Source organism: Diachasmimorpha longicaudata, chromosome 15 (assembly GCF_034640455.1).
Source record: "Diachasmimorpha longicaudata isolate KC_UGA_2023 chromosome 15, iyDiaLong2, whole genome shotgun sequence".
NCBI lineage: Eukaryota > Metazoa > Arthropoda > Insecta > Hymenoptera > Braconidae > Diachasmimorpha > Diachasmimorpha longicaudata.
Window position 1 is genome coordinate 6199024 of NC_087239.1, and position 19896 is coordinate 6218919.

Consider the following 19896-nt stretch of genomic DNA (forward strand, 5'->3'; position numbering starts at 1 on the left):
GCTGATTGCGATTGCTCTGCAGTTATCTGAGTTATTAGGCGCTGTTGAAATAATGTGTTGTTTACTTCCATTGTTAATGGTTTCAGGGGATTGCATCAGGAAATCGATAATGAGAGGTGGCCTGGGGGCAGATGTTGATAATACCGAGACGTTTCTGAAGGATTCTCGATTGATATTAATTTTCAAAATCCAGTAATACAAAAAAATCCCTAACTCTGAATTATACTCGTGAAAGTCATAAAAAAATATGAAATATATATAAACAAATTTATTTATTAATTATTTATGCATTTCCTATTATCGAAAAGTCGCTATTATCACGATACGGTAATAGCGAATAATACAGCCAGTCGGTAAGTTCGGAACCTACATAATTTACTGCTGAGCTTCATTTTAATCGATTATTTACTTGAATTATTATTATTTAATTATTTTATATATTAAACTGACTTTAATGTGCAAATGAAATCGTAAATGAGTTGATTTATAGACACGTTATTATTCTGTAAAATCCTCCGTCAATAAATAATTGAGAAGAATCATTTTTTCATCATCAAAATTATTGATTAATCCTTTAAATATTATATACAGTATATTATATATTATTGCATAAATTAATTAAACAGTTTTTGAAATCCATCTGAATAATTCCTTCAACAATAATAATAATGTTCATCGATTTCATTGTCTCCAATCAATTACCCCAATTACTAACAATTAATGACAAAGTTTGATGAGTTCACGGATGCCAGTAAAAGGTGGTATCATTAATGAAGCTGGGATGCGAAGAATTATCGATTACTCGAGTTGCGAATGAGAGTAATGAACTCTTTCATACTCACTGCACACTCAACAAATTAGCCAGTATTTTTCCTCCAACAAAGTTGACGATAATTGGAATACAATTATCGACCAACAGGTGGTGACACAAATAATTACAGGTATCGTACAACAAAGGGCATTCATTAAAAGTATAAATATGATGGATCCCTATTCCAGATGTTCTCGCGCCTCGTGCATTATACCGGAATGAGTTGAATAGGCCAACGTTGATTCAATTATAACGAGAGTTCAGTGTTACCATGTCACTTAGAGTTGATGGATGTAATTAAAACTTCACCAGTATTTCAATAAAAAAATATTTCGTTTAAATGGATGCGCAGCGGTGGTGGGTGGATGGAGTGCTCGTGAATTCAATGAAATAATTCAGTAGCGAGAGGGTAATTCGAGATAAGTTGACTAGTAATAAATAATATGTAAAATATATGGCACGTGATAGAGTTTAATCTGATCTAGTGAAAAAAGAAATGAGTGAATTAAATGAAAAGCTTGAAAATTAAATGTTGACAATAAAAAAATTGTGGAGCAATGCAGCTCTCGCAGGTGAATTTTTCCTGATGTTTTTTATCGGCGAAGATTAGGGAATTGAAGATGAAAAAATTATATTCGCAATTAGCGAGGCAAAATGGGCTGTTTTGCCCCCGATCCCTCGAGTTTTTTCTCGCAATTTTCACTCCGTAAAATAAGAAGATCTTCATTCTTCAACGTCATCCAGTGGTGAAGCTTTGGGGACTTGCGTTGAATTGTGAACATTATTCTTCCGTTTTGCACTCTTTCAACAATCCGCACTCGTCGAGTTTGAGAATATAATCCCATGATGTATGAAAAAAAAAATATATTCACCATACGAATGTGTCACATGCACATGAGAACAAAAGCACTGAAAATTGAGCGTGTACCTTTTGCGGTGAAATACCAAGGGAGATAAAACGAAACTTGTTTTATGAGAAAATAACATCTGCTTCTGGGTTGAAGTGTATGCTGTAAGAGTTACAACAAAACTTTTCCAGACCAGTGAGGTACGCCTTTTGTTTCACTGATTCTTTTCTTTGGTGTGTGGTGTGACGAAGGGAAAGGGAATATTTGATATTTAGCACAACGGAAAAACTGTGTAACTCGGGGGAGCCGGGATTTATTATAGTGAAGGGCTGGGTACAGTTGTGGAGAATGCAATTTTCTAACTTCATTTTTCATTGGGCGGTTGGTTTATTTGTCGGCACTTTTCAGACTCCGTGATTTACATTATTTAATGTACATCATATTTTTGAAGTGCCCCGTCAAGGTGGTGACGGCATTTATAGCTGTTGTCAGGTTCAGCCGAGTCAGGGGGTGACTGGTGACGAGGGGGATGAACGGCGCGTCGGAAAATTCATTTTTATGAATTTTTAGGTCATGTAAATGCGTATGTAACCTCTCTGGAAGAAAATTGTTGAAAATCATAAAATACTTTTACGAACGGTTTATGGTGCGCGAAATTGGAAAAATTTTTTTTCAGACTGAATAATAATAATCTGAATAATGATCATGTCTTGGCGATGTCGTCTTACCTCGTACGCATAGTACAGCATGATACTCAGTAATAGAAGAAAGTTGAGAAAACTCCATCCACCCCAAGCGTAAAAGGGGGTTGTGGATAGATATGAGTAACTTACAACGGGATTTTGTGCGCAGATACCCATTTTGACACACCCTTTCACAAATTCAACTCACTACTACGGTACAACCAGCCGACATTGCGATTTTCCCGTTTGCTCTATATTCAGCGACGTTAATATTCACCGAAAAACTAACCCCTTAATTTTCAGACTAATCAAGACGTTGGATTTTATGTTTTGTTTTCCCTCCGTTCCCCACCGAGAAGAAGAGGGGAGACGAGAAAAAAAATCGCGAATCGTTCCGATGACAGTTTGACAGGTCCTTCCATTTCCCCTCCGTGAAATCGTAAATCGAGATCGACACCAAATTGAATTTGTCTCGCAACTGGAGTCCGATAGCCCCACTTTACGTCCGATGAATTTGGTCATTTGATTTGTTAAATGATTGACCATAATTTCGGTTATTGCGTCTGTTGCCGTTGAATTGTCATTCTGGGTTAACATTCGATGTTTTAATTTCGCTGGTGCAGCGAAATCGTAATTATTAAACAATTTGGGACCGACTAAAAAATATTTCTGAAGTCACTGGAATAATTTTTAATCGACCAATCATTCCTTTGGTTGATAATGATTTAAATGCGTCATTTCTCCGGACAAAACAGTCATTCCTCTCCTCGATTCCGCCGATGCCGTCATTTATCAGCGAAATTGAGATGACGTGCGCGGAAAATAAAAAAAATACTGTCAAGTGTGAAATCAATAAAACTTCAATACGTGCGGTGAAATTGAAGTTTTTGACTTCCGGAAAATTCAGCGGATACGTCGACTTGACATATCAAGCGGAAATTAACCCGATGCAGAGTTGGAGGGGGAGCTCTCACGTATATCAATGTGAAATTCAATTACCGTCACGTTAGAACTCCATTTACTATTCACAGGGAGACACATCAACAACACGATTTTCATTGGAAAAATTTTGGGAGTGATCAATCTCGAATTGCTAACAAAACTCGATCTAATTTTACCCATCAACAGGGGAGTAATGAAAATGGATTTCACTCTTCAGAGAGAAATCCAGTTCCTGACGATCCTCTGAGGAATTTAAATTCCCTCGCGATTCTGCCTTTTCATTTCAATTATTAACTGAAATGGTTAATTGAACGATAATTTCAATCATTTTATTCCCACACATTTCACATTTTCTTGTCGTATTTCATGAAACCAGATTTTCCGAAAAAAAATCCCATAAGAATTTCATAAACTTTCTTTTATATTTAGAATGTCATAAAAAAAAATATTTCTGGTACAATAAAAGATATCTCATTCAACATCGAGGCACGATAAAACGCGAAAGCCTATCTGTACATGGATTTGAGTTTGTTCGTAGAATATCCTATAGGATTTGGAGATTAAACTTTGGTTCAGTGTATACCACATCCTCGGTAAAGCTTTTCGAGCAGATTTAAACTGAAAATTCGCGGTACGCAATCCCCTCACGTACCCGAAAGATAATAAAAACGCACCTTGTTGACTGTCCTTCCCAGCCACAATCAATACACCCAGACAAGTCCATTGTACCAGAAGCCAAAATTCATGGTAAAATATCAGAGCCAATTATAAGTTGTTGAAAATGAAAAAAACCATTGAATTATCGTCTCTGTGAATGGGGAAAATTTCCCACTGTCTGGTTCTGGTAACATCGAAACTCTGAGGTACATGGAAAACTAACTATATTCGGGGGCTTGTAATTAGAAACTGCTCGTTGGAACTCGCAAGTCTCCAACATCTCCACTCAATTCTAGTCACGATCTTGGAGTGCAGTTGTAAAACTTAGTTTACGATGGGACTATTCTTGTACAGTTTTATCGTAAAACTGGGGGATTCCCTGAATCGATTCACTCACCTGAATTTTCTTCGTCATTCACAGCTCTGACTACATTTCTAAGTCCATCAAAGTTTTAAGATTGCATTTGGAATTTCAATCTCAACGAGTTGTCGCTGATTTCATTCGGTAAATTCAATGAGACTAGAAATTTGTCTTCTCAAGTCATTTGTCGTCTCCATGTCCTGTACTAGCTGATATGGTACCTTTTATTTCGGTGCTACAACAGAGGGCAAGAGAATGAAATCATCACCTGATTTATCCCCTAACGTGTTGTCTCTACAATTCAGGGACAACTCCATCATCGAAGACAAATGTTCAACAGAATTATCACCAAAAAGAGCAGTATTTTAGCTCCAGGACATTCATCCAAAAATACATCTACACAATGGAGATACTTCATCACCAGTTTCTCTTTCAATGCACTTGGATCATGTATGCAGTGGCTTTTCTTTCCATTTCCATTACTCCATGCATGAACTTTTTTTTCCCTCAGCGCCTTTTCCACTCCTCTGGAGCTGAAAACATTCGACTATACATTACTCTCAACTACTAACGCTTCATGACATTTTACCTTCGCCTCTTCATTTTTTTTTTCTTATAAAAATTCTGATAAAAAAAAGACAGAAAATCGTTGGGAAATCGTTTCGTCGGCTTTTCCGAGGCTCCTGAGACTAAACCGACGGGCTTTCTCTGTCTAGAATGAAAATTGTCGTCCGGAAAGGGGCCAGAGTATTGTCCCTTCGTCACAAGTATCTGAAATATTTGTTCGCAACAGAATTCGATAGTGCGAAAAATTTTTCGAATGGCAGAGTTCAAGCGCGGATACACACGTATGTCCCTGCCCAACATGTCATGAACAGAAGCATCTCCTCGTACAGGAGCAAGTGCTTTCATCACGTATATGTGATATACATTCACCGAGAGGGGGATCAAACTGTCACGTCGAATTCCCCGCGTGTCTGCTGATGAAGAATGAATATTGTAAAAGCTTTCTCTCTTCTGGTGATTTTTTTTATTGTCCATTGGCCGAAAATCCAGTTTGCGAGGTCCAAAAAATTCACGATTACACCGGTTTTTCATTGTTAGGGAAAAATTGAAAGATCGATAACAATGATCTCATAATTCTCAGATAAATAAAAAAAATTCTGGTCCTAACTAAAATTACCGGTTTTACACAGAATTTTCAAGCGTATGAGGTTATTTTGCATTCGTGCATGATGATAATGTCCACTTGATGTCCGTGAGGATGGGGAGAAGGATGAACATGAGCCCCTCGACATTTCTCCTCGAAAATTGAATCATTGCGATATCCAACAAGCCTCGGAGCGAAATGAAATCATTCAGACGGAAGTATTCAGACACAAACGCATGTGACACCATGGCAATAATTCCATGTCTACTACATGTGGTCGGGCACAAGAGGGGGTTGCCAATCCAAATTACCATACGTTCGTGTATTGTTCAATGTTGAGAAGTGCACCAGAGGAGGTAAGAGGGGAGTACAATGGGGGGGAAACAGATCTGTCATTGACAATGCGGGGAATTAATGGGAAATGCCTCGGTATTTGAGGGCGCGGTTTGTCCGTCATTTTAACATCTAATTGCCATATCTGTTGCCATATCGATAGGACAGTCGATACGATTTTTAACGCGAAGAAAATAATTGAAAATGTCATCCTGATGTGATTTTTTTTATTCTGGAGAATGAACTAGATTATTGCAGATTTCGCGTGTTCTCTGGACAAATGTCAAGGGATTTATTCGCGTAAAGTCTTGACTTTGCTCACTTTCTCAAATTCTCCCTGATCACACCATAAATACCTTGACCGAACGCGCTCGATCGACGGAATTCAATAGTTTTTTTTGTAATGAGTAATAATACTGATAAATCGAGACTGCATTCAATATGAAATAATACGTATGAAGTTACCCCTTGAATACACGAGCGCAAATGACGTAGTTGCAATTGATACGACTACATCGGCGATTTGAATGTTCCCTGATAAATTGCTCAAGTGGAACAGGGCTGATAGCAATGGTGGAATAAAAATTTATTCATTTCACGTTATTCAGTCCGACAGTCTGAGGGAATTTCCAATTTATTTTGTTCCAAATTTGATGATGTTTTGATTTATCGTGTTTGAGATATTATTTTTCGATGAAACACTCGTTGGCTTTGCAACCCGTTGCACTCGTGGAACAAGACTAATGGCATAATAACTTTTTATCGAATCATTGGGGCTTCACTCAACTCTGTCGATTACAAAATAATGATCTGACTTTGGCGAGTATTTTTTCTCTCTCGAGGGACTGAATGAGGGGCCTAGGTTTGGGGTGTCGGTAAGTCCCAAAAAATGTTGTTAAAAGACCGCTGAGGTCCTGCAACCTGACCCCACCCCTTTTATTTATTTATTTATCTATCGGCGCGGGAGGGAGCGAATGAAAGATTTTTGCGGTCCGCAAGAAAGAAATGATTAATTAGAAATTAGTTAGTTAATGATAACGTGGTTATTGAAGGACTATCGAGAGACCATAAGGGCTCCGATCAGCCCCGATGTCTGCATTTCAACGTCAAAGCACCCCAGTCCCAATCAGTCTACTCGTCCGATGAAGTAATTTGCTCCCACGGGTAATTACGATTCCCTGGGATTTCCACGCAATTACCTTCATTTGACATTGGACATGCCCTCAGTATCTTGAGGACTATTAACCCCATCGCCCTCGGCTTAATCACTTATGATTATTTCATCTGTATTCATTCATAGAGAGGGAGAATCGGCCCTTTTGGCTCAGGGAGGCCCTGGAGCCGGGAAAAAGTGCGGAAAAATTTTCATTATTTTCTATTCACGTTTGCGGGAATTTCCAATCAATCTAATCGTACTTTTCTTACAGATGACCCTTCCCGGGGTGAATCCCTGTAACTTCGTCAATTCTCCAAGAGCCCCGAGTCCTCGAAGTTAGTCTTCTAGAATCAGGAAAGACCCGTGTGATAACCGCTCATTTGCGTTACCCTCACGTCCGGGACCGCAGGGAGTATCTGGACGATGGTGTAAATGACATTGTCCAGCGAGCCATAAATTCCAGGGGACAGTAACCCTTGAGAGAAGTTCGGAGCATCCTCGCCCTATTAATCTTATCTTATTACACGTGGGCATTTCCTCATGAGGAACTATTGGAAGAGTTAATTATTGCCCTGTGACGAGCGTAATTCGTCATCTTCTGTCTGATCAACTAATTTTGTTTTTAATTGAACAGCTGCGACGGATTCATTGATCTGATAATTTTTATGTCAATGGGAATGGGATATATTGAATGTATTGAACTTCATCGAATTGTTATTCAATTGAGCTGGTGATGCACCTGATCCTGATACCTCGTTAATCTCCAATAAATTCTAGACCTCATTCAGCTTCAGCCATTGAAATGTAAATTGTTATGCTAAATTTCCGGGGTTTTCTTCGGAAAAGTGAAAACTTTTCCCTCAGCTTATTAGACCGATCCCCAACATCTGCTCCAACTGCGTTCGTTTCGAAACATCTCATACAATATTTTCCTCACTGCGGGTATTGAGATGAGGGCTGAGTTCATTAATGTGAAATGAGATTCTCGGTCTGCGTCAATCTCAAGCATACATATAACATTCATATCCCTGAGGGAGTTGTATATGTTCCATCAGATACCTGAGCTTCTCCCCAGTTCAAAGAGGATCGCTGAGCGAAAATCTGGAAATTCACGAATTGGGTGGAGATGCTGGTGATACTGTATCTGTGGTGTATCCAGAGACAGTGGAATCTCATCATCGCGAGTAGTTGTCTGCTAACAGGTGTTGCTCAATGCTTTTTACCCCTGATTCAATCTGCTTTCAAAACACCAGAAATGGAATTCCATTAATTCAGTGCTTTGATTCTACCCTTCATCTATTAAATTAGCACACGGAGAGGGAAGTTCTCGAGAAATTACGGAACAGCGACGGATTGTTTCGGTGAAACTTCAGGAAAAGTCCAAAACGTTCCAGTAATTTTTAAAGATTTTTTCAATCGATTCCATCGATTGGGGAAATTGTGGCTTTTATGGGGTAAATGAGTCTCGTCGTCATCTCAGTCGCATTAAAATCACCGTAGCAATGACAATGATACCCGGGAATGTTGAAAATTTGAAATCCCGATTCCTCGTGGATGAATGCTCACCTGGAATTCATGAAATTGAACCTAAGGTCGCGAATTTATGGTATTTGGATCATCGCGCTCTAGCTGTGGATGGTGGATGGAAATGTTCAATATTGGATCCCTTCTCGGGTCTCCATCCCCTATCCACAATTTGCCTGTGGCTTTATTACGAGAGACAGGGTATATCAAATAACCAATAGCTTTTGACGTTAACGAAGGGGTGATGGGATTCAGTCTGTTTCAATGTTTTGTGGTGCCACCATGAAATGTACGTTGATTAAACAGACTCCTCTCATGAGTAATAATTATTCTGAATATTCCAGGTGAACAGAATCACTGAAAATTTATCAAATGATTGCGTCTTCTGTTGAGCTCGATTGAGACAATTCACGTGGAATGATTTCATCGAAAATCTTTCCAATATCAATGGAGGGGAAAGTTACGGAGAAATCACTCGAATCCAGTAAGTGAATTCTATATTTTCCTTGGGAATTCGTTTAAGGATTTTATTGCCGATGTCCCCACGGACATTTCTACATTTTTCCGTCATTTAATGACTCAGGAAGTTTCATTATCATGCGGAAATAAATATTCAGTAAAAATTGCGGAACCATTAGCAGTAAATGAAGAGGAAATTCGAAATTTTTAGATACGATTTTTTTTTCGAGGGAGTAAATATTAATATTCATGTACCCCATAAGGGTGAAGTGAAATCAGTAATTACCATGGCCCGTCTATTCGTAATCACTCATTAGTGATGCAATTAAACTCACCCTATTTTCCCTTGCCTGTAAGTCTCAAACATTAACATCATGAATTGCACCCACTAAGTATGCATAACAACCGAGAAACTATTTCGCAATACCGCGGTATAATTTCTGCGCATCTCAAGCCTTTCGCAATTTACAAGTGCAGGTGGCAATACGAATATCTCTCGATTTTATGGGCAAGGAACGAGCAGCAAACCGTACATTCTCGTTGCCACAAAGTTCCTCCCCTTTTTTTTCGTTCTGCTATCGCTTCACCCCATCCCCACTTGGCCTTTTTTTTCAGTTGCACTCCTTGGGTACTGTAGATAGCGGCCTAAGGGTGGAAGTTTCGTATTTACGAGTGAGGTTACGAGTCCCTCTGTCCCTTTCCTCCGAAGGGGGAATTGTTAATTGGCGATTTATTCAGTTCGTTTGGGCATTGACGAGGGCTTCGCGCGACGAATAATTAAGGACAGGGTCAAGTGGATGATTCTGAATTGAATAAATATAAATAATTGATATGATAGATTGAATTGTTGATGGAATGTTCATTCCGTAATATCGAGGAATGAATTAAAGTCCGTCAACTTTAACAAAATATTGAATCAACGTGGACAGAAAATTATTTTATTTTTAGGGGCACATTATGAGTATTGGGAGATTAATTAGACGTAGGAGTATTCAATTATTTGAGCCTGAGGGAAATGGCGCTAGGGGGCGCGGTAGACAGACCGAAAATGGAGGGTTGAATCTCAAACTGGACTTGGTAAAGTGCCAAATGTCTATGTACGTATAGGGTGAGAGACGGTTAAAAGTATTTACCGTCTCCGTATTTTGTGTTGACCCTCTTCACTCGACGAAGGAGCAGTGGAAAAAAGATGGAAAACAGAGACGTGTGACTCGGGGAACCCCGTGACCCTCCAGCACAAATCCCCTTTTTGCACTTTTATTTCTCCTCTTGTCCTTCCGACAATTGGCTTTTCCGCGGGATGGACGAGGAAAAATAGTCAAAGGATATCAACAAGAATCGATTAGACTGAGACCACTTGGAGAAGTCCTTGCGAAGCGCCCGGACAATATTGCAAAGGCGGTTTTCATGAATAACGTCGCCGCGTCACGTTTCCATGGAATCGGTCACACAGGGAATATAAATAAATTATCAATATCACCCGAAATTAGCTCTCCGGCTGTGTCGTCAGGTTTTTTGATACTTTCAGTTTCACAATTTCATTGTTGAGCGGTAGTCTCGTAAAATAGACGACACCACCTGGCCAGTTTTTTTCCTCGAGTGAGGTTTTCCATCGTCCTTTGGCGAATATGGTACAGGAGTCGGGGGATGGAAAAGGGGAAAATCGTAAAAACGAGAGAGAGTATACGAAAGAGGAATTTTTTTAATATTAATATCCAATCAGAAAATTTATGATACGAATAAAAAGAAGCTGCGACGCAAATTAAATTTTCATTCTTAATTTCGTGTTCAAAAGTGCGAATGAAAATATTTTATGAGAGAAATTATACTATTGAGATGATATTCTTTGTACATAATTTTTGCCTCCCACTACTTCCACGAGAAATCGACCATCAAACTCTTCCACTTATCTACGTTCATTCTTATCCTGTCCTTGAGTCCCTCCCCGAATTGCTTTTGGCTTCAGAAGCGACCGGAAAACTCCCGAAAGGGAGTAAACTATCAAAAGCGGGCGTCAAGATTTCCCAAAGACAGCCATCAATTCCGATCGTAAAAAGGCTCTCATCGAAAACTAGGTCTAAAACTAGGTCAATAACTCATCCGAAAGCTTCCCCCAACGCCGACATCCCCAGGACTAATATCCTCTCCTCCGTCAGTTATAATCATAAGGACTGGGCGTCTAGAATTCCCGCGACGTATCGACGACTCTCCCGAGGCTCGTAAATTACATCACCCCGACTGACAGCCGTTACTGGGCGTACGCAGCGGTAATGGTGTGACCCTGAAACAGTCTCGCATTGGCAGACACCGATAACAGGGATTTTTTACGGCAGAATGTACAGACGCCCGGCGACATCGTCCAGGAGAAAGCTCTCGGACTTCAGTGACTCGTCAGCCGGAAATTTCTGAGCTGTTCCCAGTGAATTGAAAACAGGAGCTTCTCCTTCGAACAGAGGGATCGATACTGCCGTCCTTGAACGAGAACACTAACTCCGCGAGTGCAATCGAATGGAGGGATGTCGGTTTTAGGGGTGACTTTGGAGTAATTAAGTTTAGGTTCCAAATAGTTGATCATTGTTTGGGGTCTTAACCGAGTGGCGAAGGTGTAAGGGTCAGTTATTTTGATTGTCAACCCTTCCTACGTCAGATCTAGGGGAAATCCGCTCAGTTATGACCACTGTGACCTTCACTCATGACCTTTCACCCCCGTTTTCATTAGCTTCGGCCGACGCCGGGATAATCGAGCAGTTCTGTGACTGCCTCCGAATTGGTTTCCGGAGGATTTTGCCTTCCGTCCACCATCACGTGGTACAGCACAGACATCATGAGGGAAAAAGCTCTCGGATCAGTCCAGCCACCGCACCCTCTTCGTTATCCCAATGTACAAAGACTTCAGTGACTTGTTATTCCGAAATCGTGGGGCTGTTCGGTGAATCGAAGACACGAACTCTCCCTTGACACTGAGGAATCGATCCCGTTGTCCTTGAGCAGGAACACTAATACTGCGATAGCGACTGAATGGGACTGATGCGGGTTTTCAGAGTCCGGTGTAATTGGCTTGGGGTTGAAAATAGTTGGGGATTGTTTGAGACCGGAATCCCGTGGTGAAGATACCTCGGGGATTTCCGTGAATATCGGTTGTCTTCGTTGTCAACCTGTGATGCAGTCGATTCATCCATCAGATTGGAAGCTCCTTGAGCTACTGCAACTGACCTTCAGTCATGTGGACCTTTAGTCCACACCTGCATGCTCTATGTTTCATCAGTCTTGGGTTTTTCTGGGTTGGAGACAAGGTAGATAGCTCCAAGTGGCATTATAAATTTACAAACATCGTTTCTTCATCACAGGTGATATCTCGCTACCTCCTGGACCCGTATGAAATCTTAATACTTGATGGACCTTGCTGGCTTTCATCAGGTCATGTGTACATCAAGTCTTGAATAAGTTGGTGAGTTTGTGAAAAATTTGAAAACCAGATTCTTCATCTCTACAAACTTGGACATCCTAATCCCCCTATTCACCCTGAGACTTTATCAAATATATAAATATATAACTACTCCTCATTACAGTCAGTCCCCAAAAATGCAGTTGAGTATATCGTGTTGAAATTCTCTTCAAACACAGATTCCAAAAATTCCCATTCCAATTATTCTGCTCGCTGCGAACATCCCTGTGAAGTTGTAGTTGCGTATGTACCCTCCCCCCTCAACCCTCACTTTATTCTCCTGCGTTGACCCATTTCATTTCAATAAACACCTTTTTTTTCAATATCATCACCAAAACCTTCAAACAATGCATTACCTACATACCAGCCTCACAAAGTAATCCGCCACCCCCTTACACATATAAATAGCCCACCCCCCTCCCCCCAACACTCGCAGTCTCTCATTTCATCGTAAAAAATCCAGCATTTTTATTCCCCCATTTTGGGTCTCTTTCATGTATTTCCATTCCACCATCGCACGCAATTACTAGCGCTGCTTGAGCCCCAGTGGACAAAGGTAGATGGCGCTGGCAGTCTCTGCTACGGTTTTTCACCGATCTATCTAAGAATAAAAGGGGAGGGTATGGAGTGAGGGATAAAAGATCCGCGGTACAAAGAGAAAAGGAAGACGGAACGGAATTACACTAGGAGTCCCTTGAACCTTCCAATCCCCTCCTCCGCCGCTGGAGCGGTTCTTTCAGCAATTCTCCATCGCATGTACTTCATCCTTCTCTGGCATTCGGTAGCTGAGATGCCAGGCTTGGGCTTGGGGCTCGCCTGGCGACGATCGTAGCAACGACTGACGCCCGAAGTACCACACAACCTCTTGCGGCGAGGTTTTGCGTGGGTGCGGCGCGGGGAAATGTCCATGGACCAGCCGATGGTGGGGGTCGGGGCAGGGTGAGGGGGGGGGGATATAACGTTGCCACCGCCAGCGTTGCCGAGCAAGGGAGAGGGGATGGAAGAGCACACGAACACGGTGAAAGGGGAAGGCGAGTGAAAGGGAGCGAGTGAGAGAGAGATGAGCCAGAGTTGAGGCGAAAACCTCAGTTGGGGCGGTTCGCTCCGTCAGTCATACGTGTACCGCCGTGGGGGTGAGCTCGTGCTCGGTGTTTTTTTTTGTATTATTAATAAAATGATATAAATAAGGGGGAAGTTATTGGATTTGGGACACGGCCGTCACGAGCGCCGGAATAAAATCAGTGGGGTCTTGACAGTTGGGGGTGGGGGTGTTTGGGGGAATATATTGGGGGTGTCGAGGCACGCGGGTAGTTGGCAAATGTTGTAGTGAGATGGAAACTGCATATTGTGGGTGAAACTTGAGGATCTTTTGGATATTGAGGAGAACTGGCGATTTACAGGTGATTACTGGCATTTATGGTGACGCGGATGGTTGGGCAGTTCACCTCATGGGGTTTAGCTTTTGCTTTGGGATTTTTTTCCTGGGTAGTTGTCAACATTTCGGCACCGGGCGGATCAGTCAGCACTCGGGGATTTATTTGTTTGATGGAACAAGCGCGTGCTGCACGAGGGCACTTTTGAAAATAGCTGATTCTGGTCGGCCGCTGCATTCTGGGCCTTTCTATGCAGTTGTACCGATCTAAGGTTCAGTGTTTTTACTCTGGTGTTAGGTGTTATGGTGCAGTGTGACCGTTTACTCCGACGAAATCGTCGTTTCCGGTCTGGGGAGATAAAAACGAAAGACAAATCGAGGAAAAACAGCGGGAAAATTGCGGGATCAATCCATTACTCGGGCTTGATAGGTGAAATAGAAAAGGTGAATGGGGGGAAAAATATATATTGAGGTGTTCGAATTGTGTAAGACCCACGTGCACACCCAATGGTTCCGCGCCGACTCAGCAGAGTAAATGCACACGAGATCCACCGGCGGGGTAGACGAACTGCCAGGAAACCGCGCGTCTTGAGACGCTCACTATCCGCAAAATTACGTTTTCTTATTTTATTGGGAGTCTCTCGTTCCGGAAATTCTTGTTGTGTACCCGGTGAATATAGCCACCTTCTCTTTGTTTCGCGTATTCAACGCAATAGTCATTTCCTCTCAGTTACTTACCAAATGCTCCACTTTTCACGTTTTATAAACAAAGTTTTCTTCATCTCCCGGTTACTCATTCCCAGGAGGGGACTTGACGGGTCCTTCTACTTTGAAAATATGCTCGTTGGAGTTTATTGTTTGCACGATATCAACAATATTGCGGTTGCGTTTGTATCCTCATACCGCGTATTGTTGAGAGAGTGACATTATCGGGGATCTTAGAGGGGAAAAGAGTAATTTCCTAATTTCTTAATTTATTCTCCCCCGAAAAATAAAAACAAGAGCGATAAAAGGGGATTAGATGAAGTTTCAGGTGATTAACGTTACTCATAATTAACTCACCTGATACTCGATCGGGTGACGTAATTAATATTTTGATTATTCCCGGCAATTTTGATTGTTTAAACCGCTTCCAATTTAATCATTAATTCTTTGCAAATTAATTCCCTTGTTACAAATCACTCTTGTGATCAATTAAAAACTCGAGTTATGGCTACACACCACATTCGTTAATCATCGTACCGTCGAAGTTTCAGTGATGTGGGAAAATTGAGTGGTTCGTCAACTGCGAAACAAAGAATCATTTTTCTAGTTGATATTCAATTAATTACTCTGTTCAAATATTTTGCTGTAAACGCAAACGAAACTTCACTGAATTATGCTCATTTCCAATTTACTGTCGCCCATAATTAAAAATTATTCCGTTGAATTTCCAATTTACTCAATATCGATACATTTATCATAGGGTGGGGCCAATGCGCTTCATTTTTTCCTACTGATCCATGTTCAATCTCGTCTGCAATGAATCAGACGTTCTAGCAGTCCCAGAGGCCCAAATAATTAAGAATTAATGAACGCTTCCATCAGTCAGTGGATAAATCCGCTTATGAATAAGAAAATGCAGGTGAACTACTCCGAATGCACTCGGCTGCATTATGAAGTGATGGAGTGAAGGACTAGCCGATGAAGATTTGTTAATGCTGTTGAAATCTACTCTGTTCATTTCCCTCAGCAAAATACACTTGCTTAATCAAATGTTGATGAAAGTTTACCTGCAATTCCGGTCGACGATTATGATGTACACTAAAAACATACAGATGAGTGCGCATGAACTTGTACGAGTCCCTGACCCCATCGGTTAACTTCCCGTTAACAAGTTAACCGTGAAGGCCTTCCACTTTTTCCCCTACACTCTGTACCTCAAAATTTGCGATGAAGAAACACCTTGGAATTGTTAATTTTCGGTAACCGAAGGAAATGGAGTTTCACGGAAATACAGTAACATCAAACTTCCATTTGCAAAATTAAAGAGTTAGTTTTCCCCTCGATGGAAGAGATAGGGAGATGGTGAATTAGTGCTGATTGCTTAATTGAATGGGCAATGAAATAATTTAATTGTCCCTCGAGTAACTGACCTTCATGCGAACAATTTCATTGCAATTCTAAAACTGTTCGTACGGAGAGAAAAATTTAATGAAAATTGCAGTGAAAAGTTTGGTAAATTTCGAGCGAAGTGTCATTGAGAGAAAAATTGCTAAATAAACAGGGACTTTCACATGAATTTTCGGACAATTATGCGATTGATCACGAGACCATAATTTTTCTCCGATATCATGTGAAAATTCTATTTATTTATTCATTTTTCTGTGGGATTATGAGGCTTTGCGGACAATTTTCCCCTTTCCAAGTGTATTCTGGCATCATCATTGTTCGATAATGTTCGATTGATTGTGAATTCATGAGAATTTTCGGGGGATCTGTATTTTAAACTGCGGGTTATCCCAGAAATATCATGTTAAATGCAAACGAATGATTGAGTTTTAGTCCTGCTTTTGTCGATTAAATTATGTTTCGGTATCTGAGGGTCGGAAATAACGTGAAATAATTGAAAATTTCAAAACCAATTTGACACATGAATAGCTAATATCCCTTCCATTGTTTGAAAATATTTTCCTGCTTCTATTTATCCGGTTTTCATGTTAATTACATTAGTATGGGGACTGCAATTTGCAGAATAAATGGGATTCTAACGCCTCCACTGGTGCTCGTCGGGGATTAGAATAATCTCTCAGTAAACTTCTATCGTAATTATATGATTAAAATTTATTCCTGGATAATAAAGTTTCTTCAGTAATCACGCGAGTGCACATTTTGAAAATTACGAAAAATAAATCTACAGCGAGGAAATTGCAAATTAATACTTTACTGTACCTTGTGGGTTTGCCTCGTTGTTCATCACAGTGGCCAATAGCAAATAGAGTTCAAATGGTCATGATATATTATTCGTTGACGATTTTGCCTCTATCAGACTTATTTTATTATCATTCCTAAAAAAGTTCTTTGAAATTCTGTTTTCCTTTGCATTTTTTAATGCTATGATCTTCATTTTTAGCAATTAGTTACTTAATAAAAATTCCCTGACAATTGTGATATATTCCCGGTCGTAAAGATAAAAATTGGAAGCGCGTTAACGTTCGAAAGACATACGGAGAAAAAAAGTTGAATAACAATTGCCAAACAATCATGTAATCGTGGAGAGCGATCAATTTCTGTCTTTTCACACTCCATTGGGCAATAAACGCGGAACACTGTGTCATTGTCTGAGAATATACGGAACTGTTTGTCTATAATAGAGATTGTTATTTGTTATTCGACTATTCCACCAAAAAATATTATTCGTTATATGTTTCGTAACCACATTAACTCTCCATTTTCTTTTAACAATCTTCTGTCAAATTAATTTTTTATTAAAACTCCATTTTCTCTCGGATGAGTAAAATTTCCCCGATTTTTCATCATTTTTTATTTAACTTTCTCTCTCGCTTCTTATGCCTTTGCCGCACAAAACATTTGCGATGCCCTTTTGTACTAACGCACGTTGAAATTTTCAGCCTCCGGTCCACCCCCAGAGATGAGCATTTCGTGGTAGATCCGGGCGAACAGCTGAAAAGAGAACCCGAAAAAAAAATATCACAGTGAAGGTGGGAATGACACGAGCCCTAAAAGCGAGGAATCTCCACCAGAACTGAGCCCAAGGGTTTGGTACCACTGGAGGTGCACAAAAATCGTCGAAAACCCCTTAAAAAAAATAAATCATCAATACACCCCGGGAACAAGTCGTAAAAATCCATCGTAATAGCATCCGAGACAGTTTGTATGGCGGAAAACCGTGAAAACTCAATCGGCGAAAGAATTTCTTGGAGTCTGGAGTGTCACGCGATCGAGGAAAATCGACGGATGGCACGAGAGGAAAAAATCGTCGGAGTCACTCCGATGATATTCCAATATTCCTTGACACCTCTGTCATAATACACCCAAACAATTCCCTTTTGGACTGAGAGAAAGCAATTTCCTTGGATTCAGCGAGAGGGAGAGTAATCGTGAAGAATAAGAAGAGAGAAAAAAATGTTAAGAGACTGAAAAATAGAAGAAAATCGAGAGGAAAAACTGGTTTCGTTACGAGGGAATCGGTTAGAAGCCAAATGCCTCTCGTAGATGCCTGAATACCCAGGAAATCCGTGGTCTTTCCTCCTCCATCTCCGGCTACCGGTGCTATCCTCGATCGAGCCCATATCCACCCAAGACCTCCCTTGGAACTGAAATTCACCCCCCGTGATCCCTCGCTCTCAGCAAAAATAATCTCGGGAAATCGCAAAGAAAAAGCGATTTCTCCCGCCCGATAAAAGTGGAAATTTTTTTTTCTCGTCATTTGCGGTCCGTCTCGACATCGCACGTCTGACGTAATTCGCCGAGATGACTCACGTGATCGCACTGACTCCATAAACCGGAGATATCACCAACAAATCGGGGTATTACCGATTTTTAGGGATGAAAATCGCTCCCTGCAATTGGCGCGCTGCATTCGAGCCCAACGATTGGAATTTAATCGATCAGATTTTTGATTTCCAACCGCTCTGATGCCGCCCAAATTTTCCTGGAGCAAGAGAAGAACGTGAGAGTACGAGAAAAGTCCCCCACCCATTTCAACGACGGCTGAACGTCGGCCCACCCTTGGCAGCAGCCGATGCAGATTGAAAATTCTGAGTGTTTCAGTGATTTTGGGCGACTCATCGATCTATTTAATTAGCGATTAATTGAATCGTATAGTCAGTCCATGGAGCGGTGTGGAGGAACACCGCACACTACGGAAGACGCTTCGCCATTGGTGATATAAACAGTGTGACGCACACTCGACCAAACTACTTAACTGTTCAGACGTATCGCGCGCGATTCAGTTCAGCCGACGTCGGGCTCGCGGTTACGTCAATTTTTTTTTTCTATTCAGTGGTGTAAGTATCGTCCAGCGCGATACGTTCAATAGTGTTGAGCCACGTGCGACTCTCGATTTTACCCGATTTTTTACTTTAATTTTTATCATTTCGGTGATTTATTTCTTTTGAAATAGAAAATTTGAGTTATATAAGTGCGCGGGGGGGGGAGGGGGTCCTTATCTCACGACTGGTGCAGCTAAATAAACGTTTCTGTTACCAACGAAATTTATCATCTATTTTGTATTCATTTCTTATCGCTGAATGCGAAACGTCGAGGGAGTTGTCGGTGTTATTTTATTCTTTTATTTAACGGTTAACAGGTTTCAATTCATGATTTTCATGATTGACAGTCTGAGAATAAGTGAGTGGACGTGAGATATAAGTTACGGGACAAGTGGTGTTAAGAGTGAAATTTCATCGCGTTTGGGGCCCTATCATGAGGACCGATAAATGGATTTTGCCGCTGGCCCTTCTAGTTATTAACATGGAGGGCTGGGCCATTGCTTATTCGAGTCAATGGGTTGCCCACATCGATGGAGGACATCAGGTAGCTGAACAGGTAGCTGAGGATCATGGATTTCGATATCTTGGAAAGGTAGGAAATTATTCATTTTTCCGGGAAATTTTAAGGAATGTTGAGGGGCAGGAAAAATAATTTTTGATAAAAATTATTTGATTAGGTGGGGTGGGATGACGTGATGATTCTGGGTGATTCATTTGTGGTAGAATTTTTATTTGGACTTGTGTGGGCTTTTGCAATGTAAACATGGGATTTGTTTACTCGAATGGAGAGTTCATTGTTTTGAAACGCGCGGAGAGAAAATTGGAAAACTCGAGTCAGTTTCGCGATAGCGGTATCAGGAGTTTGAGCATTTATTTAGTTCGTTAATTATAAGTTATTTACATTTGCATAAGTTGAATAATTTTGCAACAAAAAAGGCTTTTCTCCAATTATTGAGGTGAATGTGAAATTATTTTGGAAAAACGAAGAAAAGAACAAATAAATTCATTGATTTCATTCCCTTTCAGTTCTCTGTCAATTTAGTCAATATTTGCGAGGAAAAGTTAATCAAATATTAATCACTGCGAAAAAATATTGAAACCGGGAGAAAAAATCATTTAAACCGAGCAATTCTGTGTTCCATATGACAAGATTCGACAGAG

At 40.7% G+C, this 19896-nt stretch overlaps 1 protein-coding gene across 3 annotated transcripts in view; it reads left to right on the forward strand.

Annotated features, from left to right (window-relative positions):
- Nucleotides 1-13657: 13657 nt before the first annotated feature.
- The window catches only part of LOC135169677 (furin-like protease 1), a 73259-nt gene continuing 67020 nt past the window's right edge, over nucleotides 13658-19896 (forward strand). For 2 of the 3 annotated variants that reach the window (XM_064134884.1, XM_064134880.1), the window contains exons 1-2: nucleotides 13658-13769; nucleotides 17353-19327. In XM_064134884.1, the coding sequence (XP_063990954.1) occupies nucleotides 19169-19327 (159 nt within the window). In that variant the 5' untranslated portion in view covers nucleotides 13658-13769; nucleotides 17353-19168. The remainder of the gene's footprint in view (nucleotides 13770-17352; nucleotides 19328-19896) is intronic. The other variant, XM_064134881.1, reaches the window with a different exon arrangement.